The 22834-nt window shown below is 39.6% G+C and overlaps 1 protein-coding gene across 3 annotated transcripts in view; it reads left to right on the top strand.

Annotated features, from left to right (window-relative positions):
- Positions 1–22834, top strand: part of wnk4a (WNK lysine deficient protein kinase 4a) — a 47500-nt gene that overhangs the window by 9542 nt on the left and 15124 nt on the right. For all 3 annotated transcript variants that reach the window (XM_008437299.2, XM_008437298.2, XM_008437300.2), the window contains exons 3-10: positions 11124–11296; positions 11660–11880; positions 13201–13358; positions 16357–16445; positions 17106–17325; positions 19005–19365; positions 20964–21133; positions 21796–21869. In XM_008437299.2, coding sequence (XP_008435521.1) covers positions 11124–11296; positions 11660–11880; positions 13201–13358; positions 16357–16445; positions 17106–17325; positions 19005–19365; positions 20964–21133; positions 21796–21869 — 1466 coding nt within the window. The remainder of the gene's footprint in view (positions 1–11123; positions 11297–11659; positions 11881–13200; positions 13359–16356; positions 16446–17105; positions 17326–19004; positions 19366–20963; positions 21134–21795; positions 21870–22834) is intronic.

The raw sequence follows: 22834 nt of genomic DNA, 5'->3' as shown, positions 1-22834 counted from the left end.
TATATATCACAGAGGGAGGAAGAAAATAAGTATATACCACAACTGATAGTTATCAGAATATTTCTCAACATTTTCTGATATTATGCAGCTCCATTAGGAGGTTGATTTAAATATTTGCCTGAAAATGGAGCGCTCTGGAAAACTTTCTTTCCAAAACATTTTTTCTCTGTTTTGCTGTTCTATCTTTCCACGTGTCCATCTGTCCATCTACGTATTTACTTGACTCATCTTCCATTTCTTTGTCTGTTCACCCATCTCTCCAACTTGACTGGTTTTTGCAACAAATTGCAGCAATTTAAGGTATAAACAAGCATACCTGGTGTTTTAACTTGGGCTCCTGGATGCAGCAGTTGTGGTTTTCTATGCCACATTAGAACAAATAGTTTTGATTTATTTGGACGGAGAACTCATGTCCTGAAATATCCTATAAAAGAATGTATTTTGCAAGATTCACCTTTTTTTTGTATTTGTGTTTACATAAATATTGTACAATCTACGTAAATTCCACTTAAAGTGCTTTTTGCTACTGAAAATGTTTCCTCTCTGGAAACTGATATCAAAATCAGGATTTCTCTATCATACTAACTTATTAGTTGTGCTACACAAAGCAAAATGCATTTTCCCAGCAAACTTTTAGAACATCCTGTTGTTTCTCATTGTCTTTAACTGTGTGTTGCTGTGCAGCCGTTAGTTTGGTGAAAGCATGTGGTCACACTGCAGCCCTGCTTCCTGAACAAACCAAAAGACCTCAAGCTTTAATAGCTGCCCAGGCTCTGTAGCCATAGTTGGTAAGGGGCAGGGGGGGGGGGGGGCCTTCATGCAGAGGTTACTTCTGGTCATTTCTGAAGCGACCGTGTGTGTCGAAGTGTGCAGGACGGAGGTGTTAACAGAGTAAACGTGCTCAAAGGTACCATGTAAGATCCAGGGTGAAGAGTTTATTTAAAAATGGTTTGGGTTCCCTTCATTAGCTATCTGCAAACACTGCTATGTGCTTCCTCTGTCAACAGAAAACAGATAAATTAGTGTACCCACCGCCCTCTTTATAGCCTCCCCGCCTCTGGACCCCCACAAAAGTAAATGAAGCAGTTTTAGTTCACGTTCATTTTGCGTTGCGGGTTTCTAAACTCAGTTCTCCCTTTTACAGCTTAAAAATAATTTTTTTCAGTGAGAGTCTTTATTGAAAGCAAACTGTGGAGTAAAGAGTCCAGGATTCATAAATCTTTCATGCCCGTTACCTTCCTGTGACACGGGCACCACTCGAAACGCCGTCAACTCGTAAATTATATCCGGTCCTGCTTGCCATTGGCACTCGATAGCACATCCTTGTTTGTCAGTGTAACACGAGGCCTCGTCCACCTCCTGCAGTCAGGGTTGAAGTGCACTGCAAATAAAGATGTTGACCAGACTTTTTTTTTTTTTTAATGTGGAACATTTCAGTTTTTTTCTTTGACGCACATAAAAAATAAAAGTTCTCCTAGGGATTGTTTGAAAGAATCTTAAATCATCCTCAGGTCTTTTCTCACTTTGAACAAGAGAAAGTAATATTACAGGAGACGACGGAGATGAAAGCTTCCGCACTTCTTTCTGGCTGCAGAGCCTGAGGCCAAAACAACTTTCAGGCTTTACTCTGACGCTCTCATGGTCTGATCTCAGTTTTCTCCAAAGCTTAACGCAATCCGCCTGTCGAAGAAACAAAAAAAACACAACGTATGGGGAAAGCGATTTGATTAAACTGAATCATTACTATTAATACACAGATGTCTTACTGAACCTAGACGAGCCAGTGGCAAACAATGCGTTGAAGAAATATGCAACAAGAAAAAGATTAACAACCCCCTTGTTGTTTATTCATCTAAACACTGTGGGCTTTAATTTGCCAATTTTTGTTCCCAACAATTTAATTATCCATTACTTCTACAGGTTTTCCACGCTCATGCCGCCTTAAAAAATGAACAGGACCTAGTGGAAATTCAGTTTTAGTATAGTTTCTGCAATTTATTTCTACTGTGTCATGAAAAAGTTACGTTTTCAACAGACGTCTTTCAGATTATCAAGCGAATGTGTAAATACACAAAGCAACTTATTATTATTATTTTTTAAGTTCTAATCTATTAAAGCCAACCTGGCTCTATGGAAAATAAATAAGAAAGCAAAGACACATCTCAGATTTGCCAAAAATATCTCTTGACAAACCTCAATACTTCAGAAAATATGTTGTGAACTGATAAGACAGACGGTGTGCTTCCTTTCATAAAGCTAACTCATAATTTCTAAAAATAGCATGACTCCATTGTGTGGTGGTGGTAGTGTGGTGGTCTAGGGTTAATTTGCTTCAGCTGGATGTGGAAAACTTGCCAAAATTGATGGATCTGAATTCTCTGATGCCGGAAAAATATGAAAGAGAATGTCCGGCTATCGGACCTTAAGTTGCTTGACGATGCTACCTTATATAGAATCTGGTTCAAGTGGATATTTAGCTTTAGCTGTGTAACATTTTTGGTCAAGTGGCCACTTTCTACACTTTAATCCGCCTCTTGATGAAACAAAACCTGAACCACACTGGAATATGGGATTGAGTTAACTTGATTAAATAATTGTTAAGTTTTCAACTTAACCTTTACTTTGGTAAAGATCACCGTTTCCCAGCGCATCCCATTAGGAGAAGGAACCAAGGCAGACCCAGAATTTTGAGGAGGGTTTGTGGATGCTTTGAGATCCCCCAGATTAACCTGGAAAGTCACTGGGAGAGGGTTTTCCTCCTGGACCTGGTTCCTCCATGACCCATTCTCTAATGCAAGAAAAGCAACGGTTGCCTATAGAAACGTATCCCGATGGCTTTAACATAAATCTGAAATCTGTTTGTGTACGTAAGGCTGTTTAAAATTACAGCAATGACTTACATTTTTTAAAATGACAAGGGAAGTCATGGGAACATTTGCCATCAACAGGCTTCAACAATAAAAAAAAAAAAAGAAAAGGTAATTTAAAATGCTTCTACATTGTCAAGTCTTTTGTAAGGTTTCTGGTAACGGAAACCAGCCAGAAGGCACATAGTTTTAAAACCAGATATGCATTTTCATGGACTTGCAGAGGCCTGTGCTCTCCCAACAGTAGTTTGGGTGATTTATCTCACAAACTGTTTAAAAATAATTAGGGTTGTGGGTTTCTGGATTCATCTGCAGCAGTTGGGACATGCCAGTGTTTTATGTGTGGCGTAAAACTGCTTTAAAAACAAAATGTTTTAGACCTTTGTAAATGTGACACAAGAAAATATTTATTTAAAATTGCATCTTTTATTATTACCAGAAATAATCTGTGTTGTAAATATTAGCTGTAAAAGTGTCCCGAGAGAACCTGTCAGCGCAAAGTAAGCTGAAAGATCTCAAGAAAAGTCTTGAAAGTGTTATGAATGACTTTGGAAGTCCAATTAATACACTATGCGAGAAATTATCACATTTTGGAGAAGACATGAAATGGTGGTGAACTTTCCCTGGAGTATCCGGCTTACCAAAATGACTCCATCAATGACTCATTCAGAAGAACATCCAAAGCACTGCAGGCTTCACTTAACTTAGTTAATATCAGTGTCCATGATTCAGCAATAAGACATCTATGAGGGAGTTTCAAGCGGAAAACTACTGCTGCCAAAAAAATAACGCAGAGGCCTCGCTCACATCTGACAATAAAATCTTGATAATCGCCAAGACTTTTGGAAAAGTTATCTGTGAACTGATAAGTTAGACAGGGAACTTTTTGGAATGTACGTGTCCCGTCACAACTGATGTAAAACAAACAGAAAAACGTAGTGACAGTCAGATATGACGGCGGTCGTGCTTGTAGGAGGGTTTGTTCATCTTGATAATTTTAGCTTTTTTATCAGAAAATCCCAAGGGATACTGTCTGACCAGCTGGTCCTACGCTTAAGTTCAAGTGGACTTGAGTTATGCATCATAGCGATGATCCACAGCACATCAGTAAGGTCCACCTCTGAATGTCTCAAAAACAAAACAAAATGAAGATTTTTGAGCGGCCTTGTCAAAGTCTGGAATAGAATCGGAATGAGATGCGGTGGCATCAACTTAAATGAGACATTCATGCTAAAAAAAACAAAACAACAACTTTAATACGGCTGAATTAAGACAATTCTGCAATAAAAGAGTGAGATAAAAGACTCGGTAGTTTTCACAAATTCTATATGACGTCAGTTTGGAGCCTAATTATTTTTCTGCATCTGGACAGAGTGATTTTCCCCTTCAGTCAGGGAGATTGTTTGAAAACTATGTCATTTTTTTAATGTCTGATAGTAAGACTGGTTTGACTTGACCCATATAAGTTTCAGTAAAAAAATAAGAACTTATCTTATTTATTAAAATCTAGATAATAGAAGAAAAGCGTAGAGATTTTTAACAGTACTCCAAATTATAGAGCCCATTGCTCACTTTTTTTTAAAAAAATAACCATGTTGAACTTCTCCTTTTAAGACAATACTCCTACAAGCCATGTCCTTCAGGGATCTTGTGATCTTTCTGTGGTTCACTTAGCTTCCTAACTTGGACAGAGTGTTTGTTTCCATTCATGCTCCTCTCCTGAAATGCTCTTTCTACAAATAAAATAGTCACCATCCCTCTCAGAGCCCCTTGCATCTCAAAACCTGCCTCACTATTTGGGTAATTTGATCAGACCAGAGGAAGAATCTCCTCTGCATCTCTGTAATCTGTCCTCTGCAACCTGTTCATTGCTCAGACGTCAACAGAGTAGGTGTTTCGGGTCAAGCTGATTGTCACACCGTTGCGTCAATCAAGAAAGTTCTGGACGCATCATGGAATCTGATCAGCAACGTCACCTTTTGTTGTTGGTGGAGAACAACTGACGTCTTTGAGCTGCACTCCAACAATCTTTTGTCATCTGGAAAAAAAAAACAACAAAATCACAAGACCCTCTCCAAGTAACAAAACAAATCGCTTATAGATGTGAATGAAGGAGATAAATCTGGCATGCGGTGTGCAAGAAAACACGATCGGTTTCTGACATTACGCAACTCAGTGCTGAGCTTGAAAGGAAAGAGGATTACTGAGGATGAGATTCAGGGGGAAGAGGACAGTACTGTAAACGCAAAGCAATTACAGGTCACTGTTAGGTTTTTAATGAGTTACTAAAAGCAGACACCAGACATGTTAGGACAAGTTACGGACACCAGAGTAAACAGACAATATGAAAGCTAGGAGCTCCCTGATAAATGTGATGTTAAAAAAAATAAATAAAAATGTGAGGCAACTCTTTATAGAGGACAGCCTTACACTTATGTAAATATAGCAGCCCTAGATAGATGGACCACATCTGCCTCAGACTTGCTATTCCATGTATTCATTTAGGATCAGAGAATGCACCTTAGCCAAACTGACCACAAAGTTTCCGTGCCTTAAATACACAAGACGTTGTGCAAAGCTGCAGTGCAGGTTGATGGTAATTGGACATAAGCCATGAGTCATGTCAGGTTCTCTGAGTGAGAGCAGCAGTCAGGAGTCTGGTTTGACTCCTCGGTCCTGATGAGATTAATGGCTAACCTCCCTCTGGCCGCTCCATTTACGGAGCATGTCAGTTTTTTTTTGTTTTTTTTTCTTGGAATGAGCACACCAGACACACTCACAAACACACTCAGTTCTCACCTGCAAACATCTAAAATACGACACTGTCCCAGCACCGGCACCTACGTGCGTGTTGGTACATTTCGTATGTCAGTCATGTGGCAGGTATGCAAGCTTTGCAGCTGAGGTCAATTTTTTATTATTTTTTAAATATCTGACCCCCTTCAGATATAAGGGGGTCATCCGAAGCTGTGGCTTCGGATGGACTCCCAGTAGCAGTTCAGGCTCTCGGATGTCACTGCAAGGTCTCTGTAAATTCTGGTTCTGACCTGCAGAACTCTCCTCTGCCGACACACGACCGGCTAACGCCACCGAGACGAGCAACATAACGCGAAAAAATATTATTGTTAGATATGTGCCGATCAGTTGGCCACGTATTGGAACTGGACAGTTTTCCTGTGATTAGCTCTGACTAGTGATTGGCACTGACACTGAAAAATATTCTCTTTCTTCTCTTTTTAACTTGTATTTTCTAAATAAATCAAATTTTGTGTTTAAGGTCAATAAAAATATGATAAATATCAGAGCCATATGTCTATCCAGGATGTACCCCACCTCTTACCCAATGACTGCTGCAAGGTTAAGCTGCTATAAACGATGGGTGGCTGGACAGATGGCTAGGGACATCTGCTTGGAAGGATAAATCTATATATTCTTGTAGTTCCTTCATTTCCTTTTAAATAAAACCTACAAAATCTGCGGAGGACATTTTGTTTTTACACGAGTCACTGTATAATCCATAGAATAACAATTAGGTCAGGCAGTATTTCCTAAATTTAAAGACAAAGCTGTTTATTAAGTCTTATGAATGATTTAAAGAAACATTTTTAAATTATTGGAAACAATATACTGTATAGTTAGGTCTTGATTAGCCCTCCTTCCTGGAGCATTAAGTCCATTCTACAATCTTCATTACGTGGCTGAATTGTGGTAAACATCTCAAACCTGTAGCAAACCAAAAGCAGTCTTAGCGCACAGAGCATGAAACCAAAAAGTTTCATGGTTCTATTTTATGCCACCTCAAAGTTTATCGATTGTCAAAGATCCTAAACAAATGCTCAGATAAAAATAATTGCTTGAAAGTGTAGGCTTGCAAAATAAAGATGTAAATTAAGTAGTCAAATTACCATATTTTACTATGCAGTTCCTTTAATCAAAAGGGCCTTCTGAAGAAGGCCTTAGAGAGTAAAAGCACATCAAAATGCAACATGCAAGATCACAAGACAAGACAATGTAGAAAAGCTGCAAATTAAAAGCAAAGAAAGCCCAATTCTTTGTTATGACAGTTAATTTATCAGTGTTTACACTTATGTCTGATACAGATTACTAAAAGCAATGCTAAACACTATCATTTTGAGACAACCTCCCCAAACCCCCCCAAAAAACAAAAAAAACCTTTGAACCTTTTGATTTAATTATCTCTTACACAATGCTGCACAAATATTATGAAGAGCAAGTTGAAGGAAACGCCTTCTCCAACCCTCCATATTCATTTTTGCACGCTAGAAGTAGTGTTGACAGGTTTGATTTATTTTCTCCCCCCACTGGACCTATATATATTTTTTTTCTTTTTCAGTATGAATTCCTACAGACACCACAGTCTGTCCACTGGCTGTTGCACAATCCCAGTCCATACTTATTATATATGTAACACCAGCACACTGTTGGATCCTGTTTTAAAACTCGAGTGCTCCCACCTGGGTTGGAACAAAAGTTGGCTGCTGCTTCGGTGTTCCGTGTTCCCGTCCTGGTTGTCATAATAGTGGCGCTGACCAGTACTTTTTGACACCAACGCCTCCCCGACCGTCAACAAACCTTATGTAACTCCACTTACACGGCAACACGTCCAAGTGTTTCCATCGGCTACCCGACCACCAGCCCACTTTTAATTGGCAAAGAATAACTGAGATGATGATTCTAAGATGCTGTAGCATATTTTAAAGAGAGAGGCAACTTGTCTGATGTTTAATAAAAAAAAAACATAAAAAAAGTTTGAGACTTTGGAGTATGCTTCTATAAATCCTAGTGACTCATGACAAATATTTCTTATTTTAGTTACAGTAGCTTGATAAACTATTAATAACTTTTTCACATACTTGTGATGATACAACTTCAAACTTTAATTTTTGTCAGGATTTATGTGATGATGCAATATGTAATTCCATGACAACAACAACAAAAAAAAGATATATGGTTTCAAAACTAGTTTACAAATACGTTTGGAATTCTAATAATTTGTAGAATCACCTTCTGTGTATATTTTCAATTTTTTGGGGGGGAAATCCATCTATCATTTTCCATCCCCCTCCACAGTTATTTGCTACCCTAAGTTGGAGTGTCGCATAAAATCTCAACAAAATATGTTCCACTTTGTGGATGTAACATGACAGAATGTTGAAAAAATGTCAAGGGATGTGAATACTTTTGCAAGCCTGTGTGAAGTAAAGCTACTTGCATCACTGGAAGGATAGTATTTGATGTTTTCACAATATTAAAAGCTCCCTCTATAATATGATTTCTGCTATTAGTCACAGTTTAATTGCCTGCATCCACCGAGTAAGGTCAGTAATAATTTAATCATATGACTGCATAACAAGCTTAAATCATCTTATTGTTTTTGCATTTTTCCATCACTGCTTGATTTTGCAGGACATTTTCCACTTCTTGACTTTTCAAAAGAACATTGGCTGCTCTGAGCAGATGAAGGCTTCAGAAAGCCTCCTAGTGGTTTCGTAATCTGCAGCCATGCCATCCATCCATCCATCCAAACAGCGTGCCAAGCTGTGGTGTATCTTTGGGTTTTGGAAGTGCCAGGATTTCATTTTTGTCTGAACGTTGTGCAACATCTCTGTGCTGTAAACTGTCAATTCCTTTGCAGAGACGCCCATCTGCTGGAGACAAAGCTCACTATACAAGGGGGTCTGATGGTATCACAGAGATCTGTAAATATCCAGATGCAGATCAACCACAGAAACCCAGCGACTCGCTCATTCTGCAAACACACATCCACCTTGTGGTTTGCACCGTGTTGTGTGTGGTACCTTGTTTATTTAATTTTAGTCGGAGTGCACTGATCGATGGCAGTGGTAAACCCCAGAGTCCACAAGCCTAAATTTAGTGCGTCTGGTAGAAATTAGCTTGAAACCGCTCTATGGTACCTGGAAAATGTGGCTAAACTTGTCATTTGACAGCTTTTTGCAGTCCAGTTACATTTTAAACTTGTCAAGATCGTTACTTTTCACCCTTAACCTGAGATATTCTGCTCTTTTTGCAAATCATTCGGTTTTTCCGAGAAAGGTTTTTCAAACAGAGGATAAGCTCCAGTCCACGTTCATGTCATAAACGTATTTCTATTGACCTGATTGTAATCCATTTGGTCAGAGGTCGCCTCTGTGCCTTTGCTTCCCTGCCGGGATTGCCGGTGTAAAACGGCATTTTGACAGGTGAATGACGTAGGCGGAGAGTTTTTGTGACCTCACGATGCCGCTTGCGTCTCTCAACGGTGTCGGTGATCAGAGTTAGTACTTGAAGAACTTCGTCCGAGGAGAAAGCAAAAAAAAATATTAAAAAGAAGCCGTGGAGCTGATTGTAAACGTAAACACATGCGGAGCGTTTTTCCAAGAACTCTGCCTCAATGCAGGATTCATGGTCCTGTAGATTCCCAGGAGTTTTCCGCTAGCCACCCCACCACAGTCAGAGTTACTCCACCGGCAGCTAAATCAGGTCATTCATCCTAGAGGAAGCACAGAAATGTATTTGTTGGTTGAACTTGATTGGAGTGTTTAGTTTGAATTTACATGGCGCTTGGAGATCTCTTCCATACATCTATAAAGTTGGTACTTCCTTTATTGGCTCTTAAATAAGGTTATGCAACTGGCGGCTCACCCAGATGGACGTACCTGTGGTTTCCAATCTGACGGGGGGCTCATTAGCTGAAGTAGCAGTGATTTATCCAGTTGCTTTCATTATATTGCTGCAAACTTACGCAATGATGCATGATTCTGAGAAAACCAGAGACAGCATGTGTGTGTGCGTGTGTGTGTGTGTGTGTGTTAAGACTTCATATCACTGCCAAAGAAAAACATTTTTATGGTTGAGAAACTAGTCTCACCTCGACGTCCATACAGTTGTAGAGCTTTCAACATAATTTATGGTTTGTAAACGCAGTAAGCGCGGTTTAGACTTCCAACCTGACTGGGATCTTCAAGTTCTTTTTTGGCGCAAAAAAATAAACTAGTGATCAGCTCTTGGCACATTCAGTCATAGGAAAAAATTACTCTCATCTTTTATTTCTAGGGTTTGACATATGAGAACGTAAAAAAGATGATCTCGGCTGACCGGTTTTATTCCGCCTGTGTGTTTAGTACCGATTTACAACCAATGTCACCTCAGTGCAAATTTATTTTCAAGAGCCATTCAATAAACATTGTTAGGACTTGGGTCTGTAACCTTTACAATTCAGAGAGCCACTTTCCCCCCCCTTGCTTCCATCCAGTTCCATAAAATGCGTTTAGTGCTGGGAGTGTTACATCTTCATCACCTTTAAATAAACATCTCAGAACTTTTAAAGAGCCACGATTATTTTCATATTATTAGGCTTTAAAATATTGAAAAAGCATACATCCAGAATTGGTTGGATACATTTTCTTAAACTGCATATTGTTATTTGTGGAAAATAGTTTTTTTTTTAAAAAACACATAATTTCCAACTTAAAGACAAGAATAAAACAGATTTGGAAATAGTTAAAACTTAGTAGTGTAGCTACATTTTAAAAAAACATGTTTGTTCTCTCATTTTTAGTCAAAGTTATTAGGAGCCGTTGTGCAAGGTCTAAGGCGTCAGTCACATAGGCTTTAAGAAGGAAGTTTAATTATCTTTATAATCATCTCTGGGATGGAGCTTGCAGGTGTGCTATAATGCAGTGTTAAGGAGGAAGAACATGCAGGACTTCTGGAATAATGTTATTTGGATAAATAAGACCAAGTTACAGATGTTTGGTCATAATGCACATCACAATGTTTTAGTAAAACCTTGCATAGAAGCACAATGCATATCAACAAACACTTCATGCCAATTGTAAGGCATGGTAGTGGAGGGTTGATGATTTGGACTTATTTTCTAAATTCTTTACAAGGAGACTGACTATCATAAAGAAAAAAATATACCTCTTCTAGCTATTAATAACAGTGGTTCAACAAGCAACTGAATCATATAATCTACTGTCTTTTATCTTTAATAAATAACAACAGTGGTGCTGCTGTTGTGTGTTTTGTTATCTTGTGGTTGATTTGATATAATCTCTGAGCCTAGATTTACTAAAATGCATACTTTCTATTTCCTCTCACTGAATTTAGGATGTTCAATAGATCGGCCATATTTCATGGACATTTTTTTATTCAATTAGAAGGAGAATGAAAGCGAAGCTGTGCAAATCTATTTCCTCAATTGTTTTTTTTTTTTACTTTATCCCTTCGTAGACACGTAAGCTGACCAAAGCGGAGCGACAGCGTTTCAGCGAGGAAGTGGAGATGCTCAAAGGCCTGCAGCACCCAAACATCGTACGTTTCCACGACTCCTGGAAGTCAACGGTGAAGGGCCACAAGTGCATCATCCTCGTGACTGAACTCATGACCTCGGGCACGCTCAAGACGTGAGTGTCTGGAACCTCTTCTTTTCATTCCACATTTTCATTCTTTTTGTCTCAGATTAAAAGAAGTTTTTGTTCTGTGTAACACCCGTGTATCTCACGAATAAGTACATCTCTGTCAAGACTGACAGCTTAATTTCCACTTTTAAAGTAGGTAAAAATTACAGAGCAAAAAAAAAAAAAAAAGTTCTACTTTGAAATTGCTTGGAGAAAATTCTGTAAACTTGCCAAGTTTAGAAACCTCCTTTTGACTGTGAGAATGCCGAATGAAGTTCTTTATGGCTCTTAAAAGCTTCCGCTTCTCGCTGTGTAATGTCCGGGATATGTTTAGGCCGATGTGTTGAATCAGACCTCTCTGTGTTTTAGGTATCTGAAGAGGTTCAAGGAGATGAAGCTGAAGCTGCTGCAACGCTGGAGTCGGCAGATCCTCAAGGGGCTTCACTTCCTGCACACACGCACTCCCCCCATCATCCACCGGGACCTCAAGTGTGACAACATCTTCATCACCGGCCCCACTGGCTCTGTTAAGATCGGAGATCTGGGGCTGGCCACTCTCAAAAGTGCCTCATTTGCTAAAAGTGTCATTGGTAAGTAATGCCTGGCAGTAACGGGACATCCGCAGAACACAGTTAGCCTAGCATGTGGCGCGTTGTAATTATGGGAAAATCGTTCAAAATGACACTGCTTTTCTTTGTTTGTTATCCCTCCTCTCAAGCAATCATAGTCTCTGTTTAACTTTCCGCTGGCTTTAGAAAGCAACTTAGTTCTTAAATTGGCTTTAATTAAGCTGGAAATTGCTCTATCAAGTTAATTTAGAAAGTTGCAGGAGTGAGTTGGAGAATGATTTGTTTGTTCTCTCACAGACTGCTGCTCAAATTTAGTCAAACAGGTTTAAGTGAAACATTTTACGGTCAAGCAAAATAAAAGGGGAAGCAGCCTTTCACCACAGAAAACATTGGTGCAGGACTTTGAGGGTTTTGGTTTAGTAAGTAATACAGCTTCAGTACTATTTGTAGTTAAACACATTGTTATGAGACGGCGACTTGTTTTTGGTGCTTTCTCATTATTAAATCAAGATTTTTACTAGCATGTGTCTCAATGTTGGTGATGGAGGGTTGTCTTGACACTTTTTATTTAGTGGTAGGATGTTTCTGCAATTCAGATGGGTTTTTTTCCCTATCATACCTCACATACTTCTGAATTAAATTTGAAAACTGCTTCCAGTTGCGCCATAGACTTTGTAAATATTTGTGGCTTGAAGAAGCAGCTTGTCGATTACTGTTGTTATTTTTAATTAGCAATTAAGATTCCACACTTTTTTTTGTTGTTGTTGTTGTGGTGTGCATTTTTTTGTGTTACACACAATATTTTTACCGTAACGTCACTATGAACAAATGCCTCTTCCCTTAGAAAATAGATTTTTGAGCATACTTTAAAAGAAATGTTTTTCATTTCTTTTAAAAGTTGGCTCCGTGTTCCCTTCCTAACAGATATCTACTATGTATCTTCACTATTATGTGGTCCCACTCAAAAAATGTCACTCTGAGATCACATGGACATTTAGCAGCAACAGAGCGACTATTATCTTCCAATGATACTCCAAAGTCAAAAATACTATCACTCCAAATTAAATAATACACGGTCACTTTTCTCTGGAACTCTCCATCTGCTGTTTCTGCTACTTTAAGCTATTTCTAATCCTGTGTTGTATTGACAAAAACTTGCTAGCGACAAGTGATATTAACTTTTGATTCTGCAAATGCTTTAGATCTCTTGTTGGTTAGAGCTTAACGGGCCCATTATTAGACAATAATATAATAATATGAAAGTATCATGTTTGCAAGATGCTGCAAACATATTGATCCAAATACGTTTGAATAAATGTAATGCCCTGTAATCCCTGGCAGGAACTCCGGAGTTCATGGCCCCAGAGATGTACGAGGAAAAGTACGACGAAGCAGTGGACGTCTACGCCTTGGGAATGTGCATCCTGGAGATGGCCACGTCCGAGTACCCGTACTACGAGTGCCAAAATGCTGCACAGATCTACCGCAAAGTCACCAGTGTAAGTAAAGGGGGGAAAAGCAGGGTCACCTCATTCCCCTCCCCTGTATTTAGCATAATGGTCCCCATGCGCTAGCTTTCTTTCATCTGGAATCTAACCAAGACTTCGTTAATGATGATGTTTGATGTTTGACATCCTGAATAATTAGATAGCAGGGACTGCAGGTCTTTGTCATGTCTGGTAAATGTTAGGAGCTTTGTACAGAACACTACCAGGACATTTCGGTTGCGTTCAGGCTATGATTAAGGTGCAACCACACACATGTTCTGCCCATTAAGCGTCCGTGTAAAGCTCCAGTTTGACTGGTCCTGCTTGTAGCTTTCAAAGAAACTTCCTTTACACCAGAGCAATGTCTGAGTAGAAAACTGAAGCGACTTATTGGTAGATATTTCTCAGATATTTCTCAGATATTTGTTAACTTTTAAATATTTTGGAGGGAACAGTTTATGTAAAGCAGAAGTGCATCTGTTTAATCTAAAAAAAATAATTTAAAAAAAGTGGAGTTGCACGCATAAATTAATTTAATTTGGTTCAGAAATACATTATTCTAAAGGAAATTGAAGGTTGTGGTACTTCAATTTAGGAAGCATCCTTCTTTCAACAACCATCTCCCGATTATCAGCTGTATCAGTTTATTGAGCTCTTTTAGCCACCTATTATGATGCCGATACTCCATCGAAGAATGGCAGAAAGACTGCTCTCTCCAAACGAGCATGTAAAATATATACTGTGCCACACAGTATATACTGTTCTGGAACAGTAAAAAAACAGTACATTAGTAGCCTCTTAAGTTTTTCTTGCTTTTCTTGAGCACTCGTTGCTGCGATGATGGTGAGGCTTGGCGAGAGGAGGCGATGGCAGAATTACATGTTTTGGAAATAGTGTCTCACTCTTTACTCTACAAAACGGCTGTTTCTTTCCCGTGTGTCAAAGTATTAAAAGTAAACAACGTCTGATGGAGGCTGGAAAGTAATACGGTGACTACTGCCAGTTGGGTTGCCTCGCCAGCAGAACTTATGATAATGTTCCCTGGACCGTCAGAGACGTGTAGCAGTTAATTTCTACAACTTTGCATCTTTTCCAACATTAACTACAAACTAAAAACTGTGTAGTTCCCACCCCTAGTGTCTGACATCTGCTTGAAGAGGTTAGATAATTAGATGATCATAAGTAATAAATTAGTCTGGACGTATAAAACAACTGGAAGAAGAGGAGACATGTTCTTGGATCCTGTCTGCAGACTCATTCAGTTCATAATTTGCCTAAAGAACCGAAAAGGAGAGTTTGCTTGTTTCTGTGGATGTATTTGAATAATGAATAAAACAACATTTACTTTAATCCGACATGAGCAAAATGGATTAAAAATTGCACCCCGATTTTTTTTCAGGGATTATTACAATCTGGGACCAAAATGGTGATTAAAAAGTACTTCAACTGATACAGTGGAAACTATATATTCACAATGGTTTTGCGTCTTTGAAGTTATTAATATTTCCTAAACAACCATGTAATCAAAGAGAGTTTTTGTTTTTTTTAACTTAAATTTCAGAAGTTTACGTACGTATCTTTAGTATTCAGTAGAACTGGGTCAAATATTTGTGGTATCTCTACATACGTTTCTCACAGTAGTTGGCTGGAATCTTGCCCTGTTAATGGTCAGATTTGGTGCAAGTGAATCAGTTTGTTTTCCGCCTCATATGCACGCACCTTTTCAGATCTGCCTCCAAAATTTCTGTAGGATTGAGATCAGGGCTGACATGGCCCCTTGCGATTATTTACATTCCTTTAGATTGTATTCGTTACTAATTTTGTATGCCTCTGGACTAAAAGCAACTGATTATATTAGCATCAGAATATATATATATAGTTTCAAAATAATTCTTTTTTTTTTTTTTTCGATATGTCAAAGTATTCATTCATTTAGATAAAAAAAATAAACAAAGCAGCAAACAGAGTGGGGATGACACCAGCATATTTCTCATGATCTTATCCCAAACCTTTCTCACCACAGGAAAGGAGCAGAGTCACAAATGTGATTTAGATCAAGGATGGACTGATTTATCCTGAGGGGTCTCATTATGAGGCAAGCTTTAAAAAGAATCCAAAGCTCTCTGAGGCAAGGGACATTTTACAAGTTAAATACCAGTAAGTAGTTTTTAGGCGTCCCCTGTTTGTGCCTTTATTCTTTATAAGCTTTAAATGAATTAGGTTGAAAGGTTGCTTTTATCTAAGCTTTCCCTATCAGTCCCCTAAAGATAGAAAAAAAAAAAGAAAAAAAAAGACAAAGTGCACTTATGGAGAAAAAGTAAACATCTTCACGTCATCTGTGCTTTGTCAAAGATCTGCTCTTTGTCTCTTTGAAACAGGAAGCCGGGAACATCTCTGATAAATTCAATGTGGTTATAGAACCCATCAGTCGCTGCATAACGCGGCAGTGTTTAGATGTGATAACGTGACGTAGGACTCTGCCTTTAACTGGTACATAATTATGTTTGAGTGTTGGGACATAACATCTTCCGGATGCTTGCATATCTTCATGCCGTACGTCTTTCTGACCTTGCCTTTTTTTTTGTTTTTTTTCCTCTGTTATCGTTGTTTTTGCAGGGATTGTGACTCCTCTGTAATCTATCTGTGCTCTGTTGATAGCATTCAGACAACCGGCTTGGCTTTTCCCATTTGTTTTCTTTTGTGCTTCAGGTAAAAAGATATAGCAAAAACTGCATTTTGGGGATTTTTTTTTTTTTTTTGTCCCCTATTTTTATGATCTGCTGGTGTGATCGCTCACCCAGATGTCATTCCAACTAGTGACAGATGTCACAAAGCAGATGACTGCAGCAACACGCATTAAATTGGGGAAATGGTTTTTACTGGAGAAATATGCAAGTGACAGTTAGCCGAAATAGTTCTGTTCTTCCTAAAGACAAACAGGAAACCAGTGAATGAGCTGGTTTGTAAAAACGGACTGTGTTGAAACTCTCGTTATGTTTTGTGTTCACAGGGCATCAAACCTGACAGTTTCTACAAAGTCATAGTCCCAGAACTCAAGGAGATTATCGAGGGCTGCATTCGCATGATCAAAGATGAAAGGTGAAAACAAAAACATGCGCTGGCTTTTCATGTTCACACCTGTCGGGCTTTCCCACGATTTGTCTGATCACAATGGCCCTGTGTGTGCTTTTTTAGAAATTTATGGGACACAGGCATCTACCTATGAAGTACAAGGAAAGAGACAAGTTGCTTTAATTTCTTTTATACAAATTATCATGAGGCATGCATTTATTTTTAGCCTTCCTGAGTCAGTAATCTACTTTAGGTCTAAGTTTTGACTGGGTCATTCTGACCTGTTAATGTGCTTTGATCGAAACTATTACATTGTAGCTCTGGCTGCATAGTTTTCAGTCCCAGCCTGGCATCGAGTCTTTTGCAGCTTTAAACAGGTTTGTTTTAATGACTGCCCTCAGGTTAGCTCTGTCTGTCTAACTTTTAACTGCAGCAGAGTTGACATGTCAACTTCCCTTTTACTCAAGCTAATATTTACTAATGATATATATATCAATGTTTTTTATGTGATGTGGCAAAACATAAAAGAATAGCATTTTATGACTAGTTTATCAAGGCAATGTAGTTTTAGTAATGATCCAGAATAACGTGTGACCTACAAACATTTTTCCCCCTAAACTTAAAAAATATCTTCAGGGTTAAGTTACACGACACGAGTTGAAATAAATGTGGCTGCTTGTATTTCAGGTATACCATTCAGGACCTTCTGGAGCACCCCTTCTTCCAGGAGAACAACGGCGTTCACGTAGAGCTGGCGGAGGAGGACGACACGGTGAAGCCTGGCCTGAAGCTGTGGCTGCGCATCGACGATACCAAGAAGCTTCACGGGAAGTACAAGGACAACAACGCCATCGAGTTCCTCTTCGAGCTCTACAAGGACGTGCCCGAGGAGGTGGCTCAGGAAATGGTAGGCTGGCGCACCGAGATTGGACGTCTTTTTTTTTTTTTTTTTTTTTTTTTTTTTTTTTACAGCTCTGCTGACCCAGTTCGAAGCAGCCTTTAGCTAGGAATTTTTTCGTAATTGTTTCCACATTAGAGCGGAACCGATCATGTAGAAGCAGCATTATGTAGAAGCAGTAACCTCGGAAGTTAATTTCCGGGTTCATTTCCGATTAACCCGGAAATGTTCTCTGAGTTCTGGTCCTGATTGATGGCGTTGGTGGCTTTTAATGGGCTGTCGAAAAGGAAGCGATAGAAAGGAGTTCGCCATGTCCCTAAAGCTAGAAGGCTTGATGGTTAACGAGAGCATCTGTTGGTAATTTTTAGACACATTTGTGGTACTGTACATTTATTTTGAACCACTCTTGAATCCTTGTAAGCTTTCAAATGAGCCTTAGTCAATAGTTATCCAGACTTTATGCATGTCTTCCAAAGCTTACCTTTCAACTTTGGCTGCTTTTTTTGGTATCTGTTCAGTTTTTGTTCCAGAATAGCAGTTTGCGCAAAAAAGGAAAGTGGGCTAGTGGAGGTGCAGCCCGGCAGCTTTAGAATCCTAGTCTGCCCGTAGTTTTAACAATGGCGGCGTAGAAAGTGAACGAAACGGCTCAGTTAGTGTTAGCCACACTTCCAAATATTGGATTAACATTAACAGCCGCCTCGTTCGGCTCGGCACTTTTCTCTTTGCGGTGGAGGATGGTTGTTTACACCGCAGGCAATTTCCGGTACGCTTAAGAGTCAAACTGGCGCATTACATACGTCATGGGGAAATGTTAGCGAACGGGTAAAATGTAAAACTTCAACAGAGTCGACGCGTCCAAGAAGCAATAGTTTCTCAACAGTTGAGAGACCAAACTGTCAGTACGAAGCAGAGTGTAGAACAAGGGGCTGGTTTTTTACCAGGCTAAATAACCAGATTACATAACCAACTAATATCAGTAGAATAATGTTCCTTCCTTCCTCCTTTCCTTTCTCCACAGTAGTTTATTCCTGACATTTTGAACTTACTCCTTAAAAACAAGCCCGTAAAATATCTGGAAAGTTTCAATGTGGAAAGTATGAATTGAAATATGTAAATGTAAAAATAATTTTTTTTTTTTTTTTTTTTGAGAGAGACGGTCAAGGTCACACCGCAACATTTAATCATCACTGGCTGGAAATGTGAGCGAGCAGCTCAGGAAGCAGCTGACGTCATCCCTTTAATAATGTAGCGACTCTTGTGCTCGTTGCGAAACGGGCCCTGATGTTCTCAAAGCAACTCCCCTCTTAGAGGTCACTTTTAATGAAAAAGCATGCCCACAATTCCCAAATTGTTTACGCCTTTGTTAAAGATTTCATCAAGATCAAATCTGGTATCGGGAGGGGACATCTCGTCCGGCCGCTCCGCTGTAATCTGACCATGTGTTGAGAGGAAGCGCGAGCTACTCTGCTGGACCGAAGAGAACTCGAGAACCTGAAACGACCTAGAGAAGCAGGCCGTGTGTGTTGTCGCAAAACAAACGTTGTTAGCGCAAATGTCAGTGCGTGCCTGATCAGGTCAGCAGACCTGCGTACATGTTGTGCATATTGCATCAACACATGCGCATGCACAGCATTTTAATGCACCGTAACCAGTGTGTTGTGTTTTTTTTTATTTATGCATTTTTGCAGGTCGTGCTCGGCTTTGTGTGCGAGGCAGACTTTAAGATCGTAGCCAAGGCCATACGGGACCGAGTGACGACCATCAAGAGGCAGAGGGAGAAGCTGAGGCGGCAGGCGGAGGAGCGCAAAAAAAAGGAGGCACAGGAAGTAATAGAGGAAGAACCAGAGTCTCAGCCACCTTCACCTAAGGTCACTGATGTTGTTGCAGCAGAGTCCCCCACCCCGGCCCTGTCGCCTTTGGCCGCTGCTTCCTCCCCCATCACCAGCTCTGCAGACTCTGGTGTCAGCTCCAGCTACCCCGCAGAGCCAGAGGAGCCCGAGGCAGACCAGCACTTCCGTGTCCGCAGCAACAGCCTGTCTTCTGCTAACTGTGAGCAGCCTGATCTTACAACCCAACATCATGAAACATGTTTTTTTTTTTATGCTTACAAATCCCTGTCAGGTGTTGAGTGCGGTTAAAGTCTAAAAAAGTCAATTAACTTAAAATAAGATTTTCTTTAAAAGCAATTTGATAATAAAATATACAATGGCAAATAAAAGTATCTAAGGGTTTATCAGAATATTGTTGTGCAGTTTGATTATTACTGTTATTAATAAATCAACATCTGGAGTACAAGAAAAAGTATTTGCACCGCATGAACTTTTTCAGAATTTGTGATGTCACAACTACAAGAATCAGTGTATTTAATTTGACTTTTTATGACAAACAAAGTAGTTCATAATTGTTAAATGGAAGAAAAATGGTTTTCAATTATTTTTTAGAATTAAAGGAAAAACAACAATTTAACACTTCCATGCTAAATAAAACCCACTGCTACAATTGCCTGAAGAAGTTTCCTAATTATTGGAACCCAGTTTAAACTAAGCATAAATCTAGCTCTTCTGTGAAACACTCAGAAGTTTGTTCCAGAACGAGGAACACAATGGAGCCTAAGAAACACAAGAGGCAGGTCAGAGAGAAAGTTGTGGGGAGGTTTAAAGCAGAGTTTAATTATAAACAGTACCTTAATCCTTGATCATCTCACAGAGCGCTGCTCAATCCGTCACTGGAAAATGCAAAGAGAGTGACGCACCTGGTGTGGCAGCACAACCCTTCAGTTAGACAAGCAGCCATAAACATACCCAGGGAGAACCACGATGCGATGATTTAGATCGCAGCGTATTCCTATTTCAGAGTGGCCCGGCCAAAATTCAGAACTAAGCCAGATGGAAAATCTGTGGAAAGGCTTGAAACTTGATTTTCACAGATGTTCTCCATCCAATGTGTCTCTGTTTGAGCTGCTTTGCGGAGAAGAATCATGCAAAAGTCTCAGTCTCTATATGTGCATCTCTGGTAGAGACATGAATGATGCCGACAAGTATGAAGCAGAATCTTGTTTTATTCATTAGAAGGAAATTGGATGCTGTGCGTCATATTTGTTTCACTTCACAATTATGCAATGCTCTGTAATGAGTCTGTTAAAGCTCTGTTAGTAGCATGTACTACTGAAGCATGATAACTTTAAGGTCAACTTTAGATACTGTAAATAAAAGGTGCTGAGCTAAGTCTTTCAAACCTCAAGGTGTACCAAAGAAATGTTTCCACTGTATTAGATGTACAGCTGTACAGAACAGAGATCGTTCAGATCTCAACATGTACTAGACCAAAACACAAAAATGTGACACTGTAGATAACTGAATTATTCAACCCCTGTAGGTCTTATCTCATGGTGAGCGCGAGGTCTTTGCTGTAGTTACAAAAAGAAAAAAAAAAAAAAACAGTGTCAACAACCTCTTGTACAGTCACAAACTTAAGTTAATCTGATCTGGTCTAAACGGACCAACCCATTTCTATGAGTTTGCCTGCATGGCGTATTGCACTTTGAGGGTCATCAGTTGACTTGTACTGTACAGTACAAGTCATTTCTTTTCAGGTCACAGCTGGTTACAATCTAATATTGTTTTTTTTTTTTTGGTTTGTTGAAACAGCTGACTGTGAAACGGACGGCGACCTGAGTTCCTCTGGCCTTCAGGATCCACTGGAGGCCGGCGGCTTCAACGGGCCTGCGACCCCTCCGACCCCCTCAACCCCTCTGACCACGCGCGCCAACACCCCCGCTGTAAACGGCCTCGCCATTCCAGCACTTCGCTTCCCCTCGGTGAGCTGCCTCAGTAAAGAGTTTGTTGTCAAAGTGGAATGCTCAAGTGGGGATGGGGTGGCGGCGGCGGCAGAACACACGTCTTTACAAAACCTCATTTCTTCAGGGATGGTTGTCTGCACCTGTTGCAACCAAAGCTGACACACACTTGCATTGACAATATGTTGTAGGAAAAAGTCACTGCTCTGGAGTTATTTTGACAGGAAAATAGTGCAAAACCTTCAGATTGGACTGAAGGTTTGAGCATCTTCGAACATCAGGTTTCAGGGTTGTGACACATTCTTGATTGGATTTTAGGTTTGGGCTTTGGCTGTTGTGTCCCTTAAATGACATGTGGTGAGTTTCTCATAGTTTTCCTTTATTAGTGGCATTCTTCCTGGAATCTTACCATAAAAGCTTGTTTTGTGGAAACAAAATTAAGTTTTCCCATCAACCGTTTCTCCTGAGCTGTGTTCATATGTGCAGTTCCTCCAGTGCCGCCATGTTGTGCTTGATTTTCTCTAAGCACTGATTATGGTTCATCGGTTTACTTTTTAGCTACATATCAACACCAATGTTTAAATAGCGAATTGGGTTAATATAAATAAAAAAATCTGGAGCAAAGAATTCCTCGAGCTTCCATCTTTATATAAAGCTAAACCAGTTTTTATTTGTTTTTACAGAGCATTGCAGTCTGCAGCAACACAGAACATGGCAGCTCAGGTCCTCCGAGTGGGTTCAACTCTCCTGTGGACAGGTAAAGTTTCTGATCTGACCTCCTACAACTGTCTGATCCTTATATTGCACAATAGAGCCCTACTCTATCTTTAATATTTACATTAGAGACCTGAAAAATTAGCTTGGTATTTTAGGAAATGTAACTCCCCCTCTTTGCTCCACATCTGTGGGGCTGAAACAACAGGCCTGGGGCAATCGCGGGCTGCTCTGTGTTTTTGTTGAAGCGAGGCACGGTGGACCCTTGCAGCGTTCTCTTCGACTGTGTCTCAGATGTTGTGCAGAGCTGACTTTCCAAGTTGGTGGGCGTTAGTGGGAGAGGCTTTGCTCTCAGCGTGGCGTCTGGGAGAGGACGAGGAAAATCATGTTCTTATACGTACGTCTTGGAAATCGCGTGGGTTAAACGTCTTCTATTCGGTAGTTATTGTTGTTGCACTGCAAAGATGAAGTGCTTTTTATCGATCTTTTTATTTGATTAACATTGTGGTTAGAGATGCAAAATATTAGTTGTGCATGTCATTGCATTATTTGCAATTTTACAATAAAAATTGACAACTTGATGAACTATTTCCTCTGTTCATTTTATTGGAAGAAATGCAGATCAGGCAATGGGAACCTCACAATGATGAGAAAAGAAGCAATCCTAAAAATGCGACTTAATTACATTGATATCACCATAGTGATGGTCACTCATACTTTCTCAATATTGTGCAGCTGTAATTGTGGTTGTTGTTTGAGTCATCACTTTAGCAACTTTAATTTATATGCGCAATTCAACAACACAGCCCTGAAATAAATTTTTTTTTTAACCTTTTATTTTATAGTTTCTGTCGATTTTCTGCTGTCTTTTTTTATGTCACCCTTACGGCCAGGAGTGGCCAGGTAACAGTCCAGATTTAAATCTGTGGCTTGAAATTCAAAACCAGATGAGAAAAAAAAAAGTCATGTTTTTGTTTATGAGTCAACTAAGAAAGGAACAAGAATAGC

This window comes from Poecilia reticulata, linkage group LG19 (genome assembly GCF_000633615.1).
Source record: "Poecilia reticulata strain Guanapo linkage group LG19, Guppy_female_1.0+MT, whole genome shotgun sequence".
Taxonomy (NCBI): domain Eukaryota; kingdom Metazoa; phylum Chordata; class Actinopteri; order Cyprinodontiformes; family Poeciliidae; genus Poecilia; species Poecilia reticulata.
Note: the sequence above shows the minus strand (reverse complement) of the source record. Positions and strands in the feature narration are given on the sequence as shown.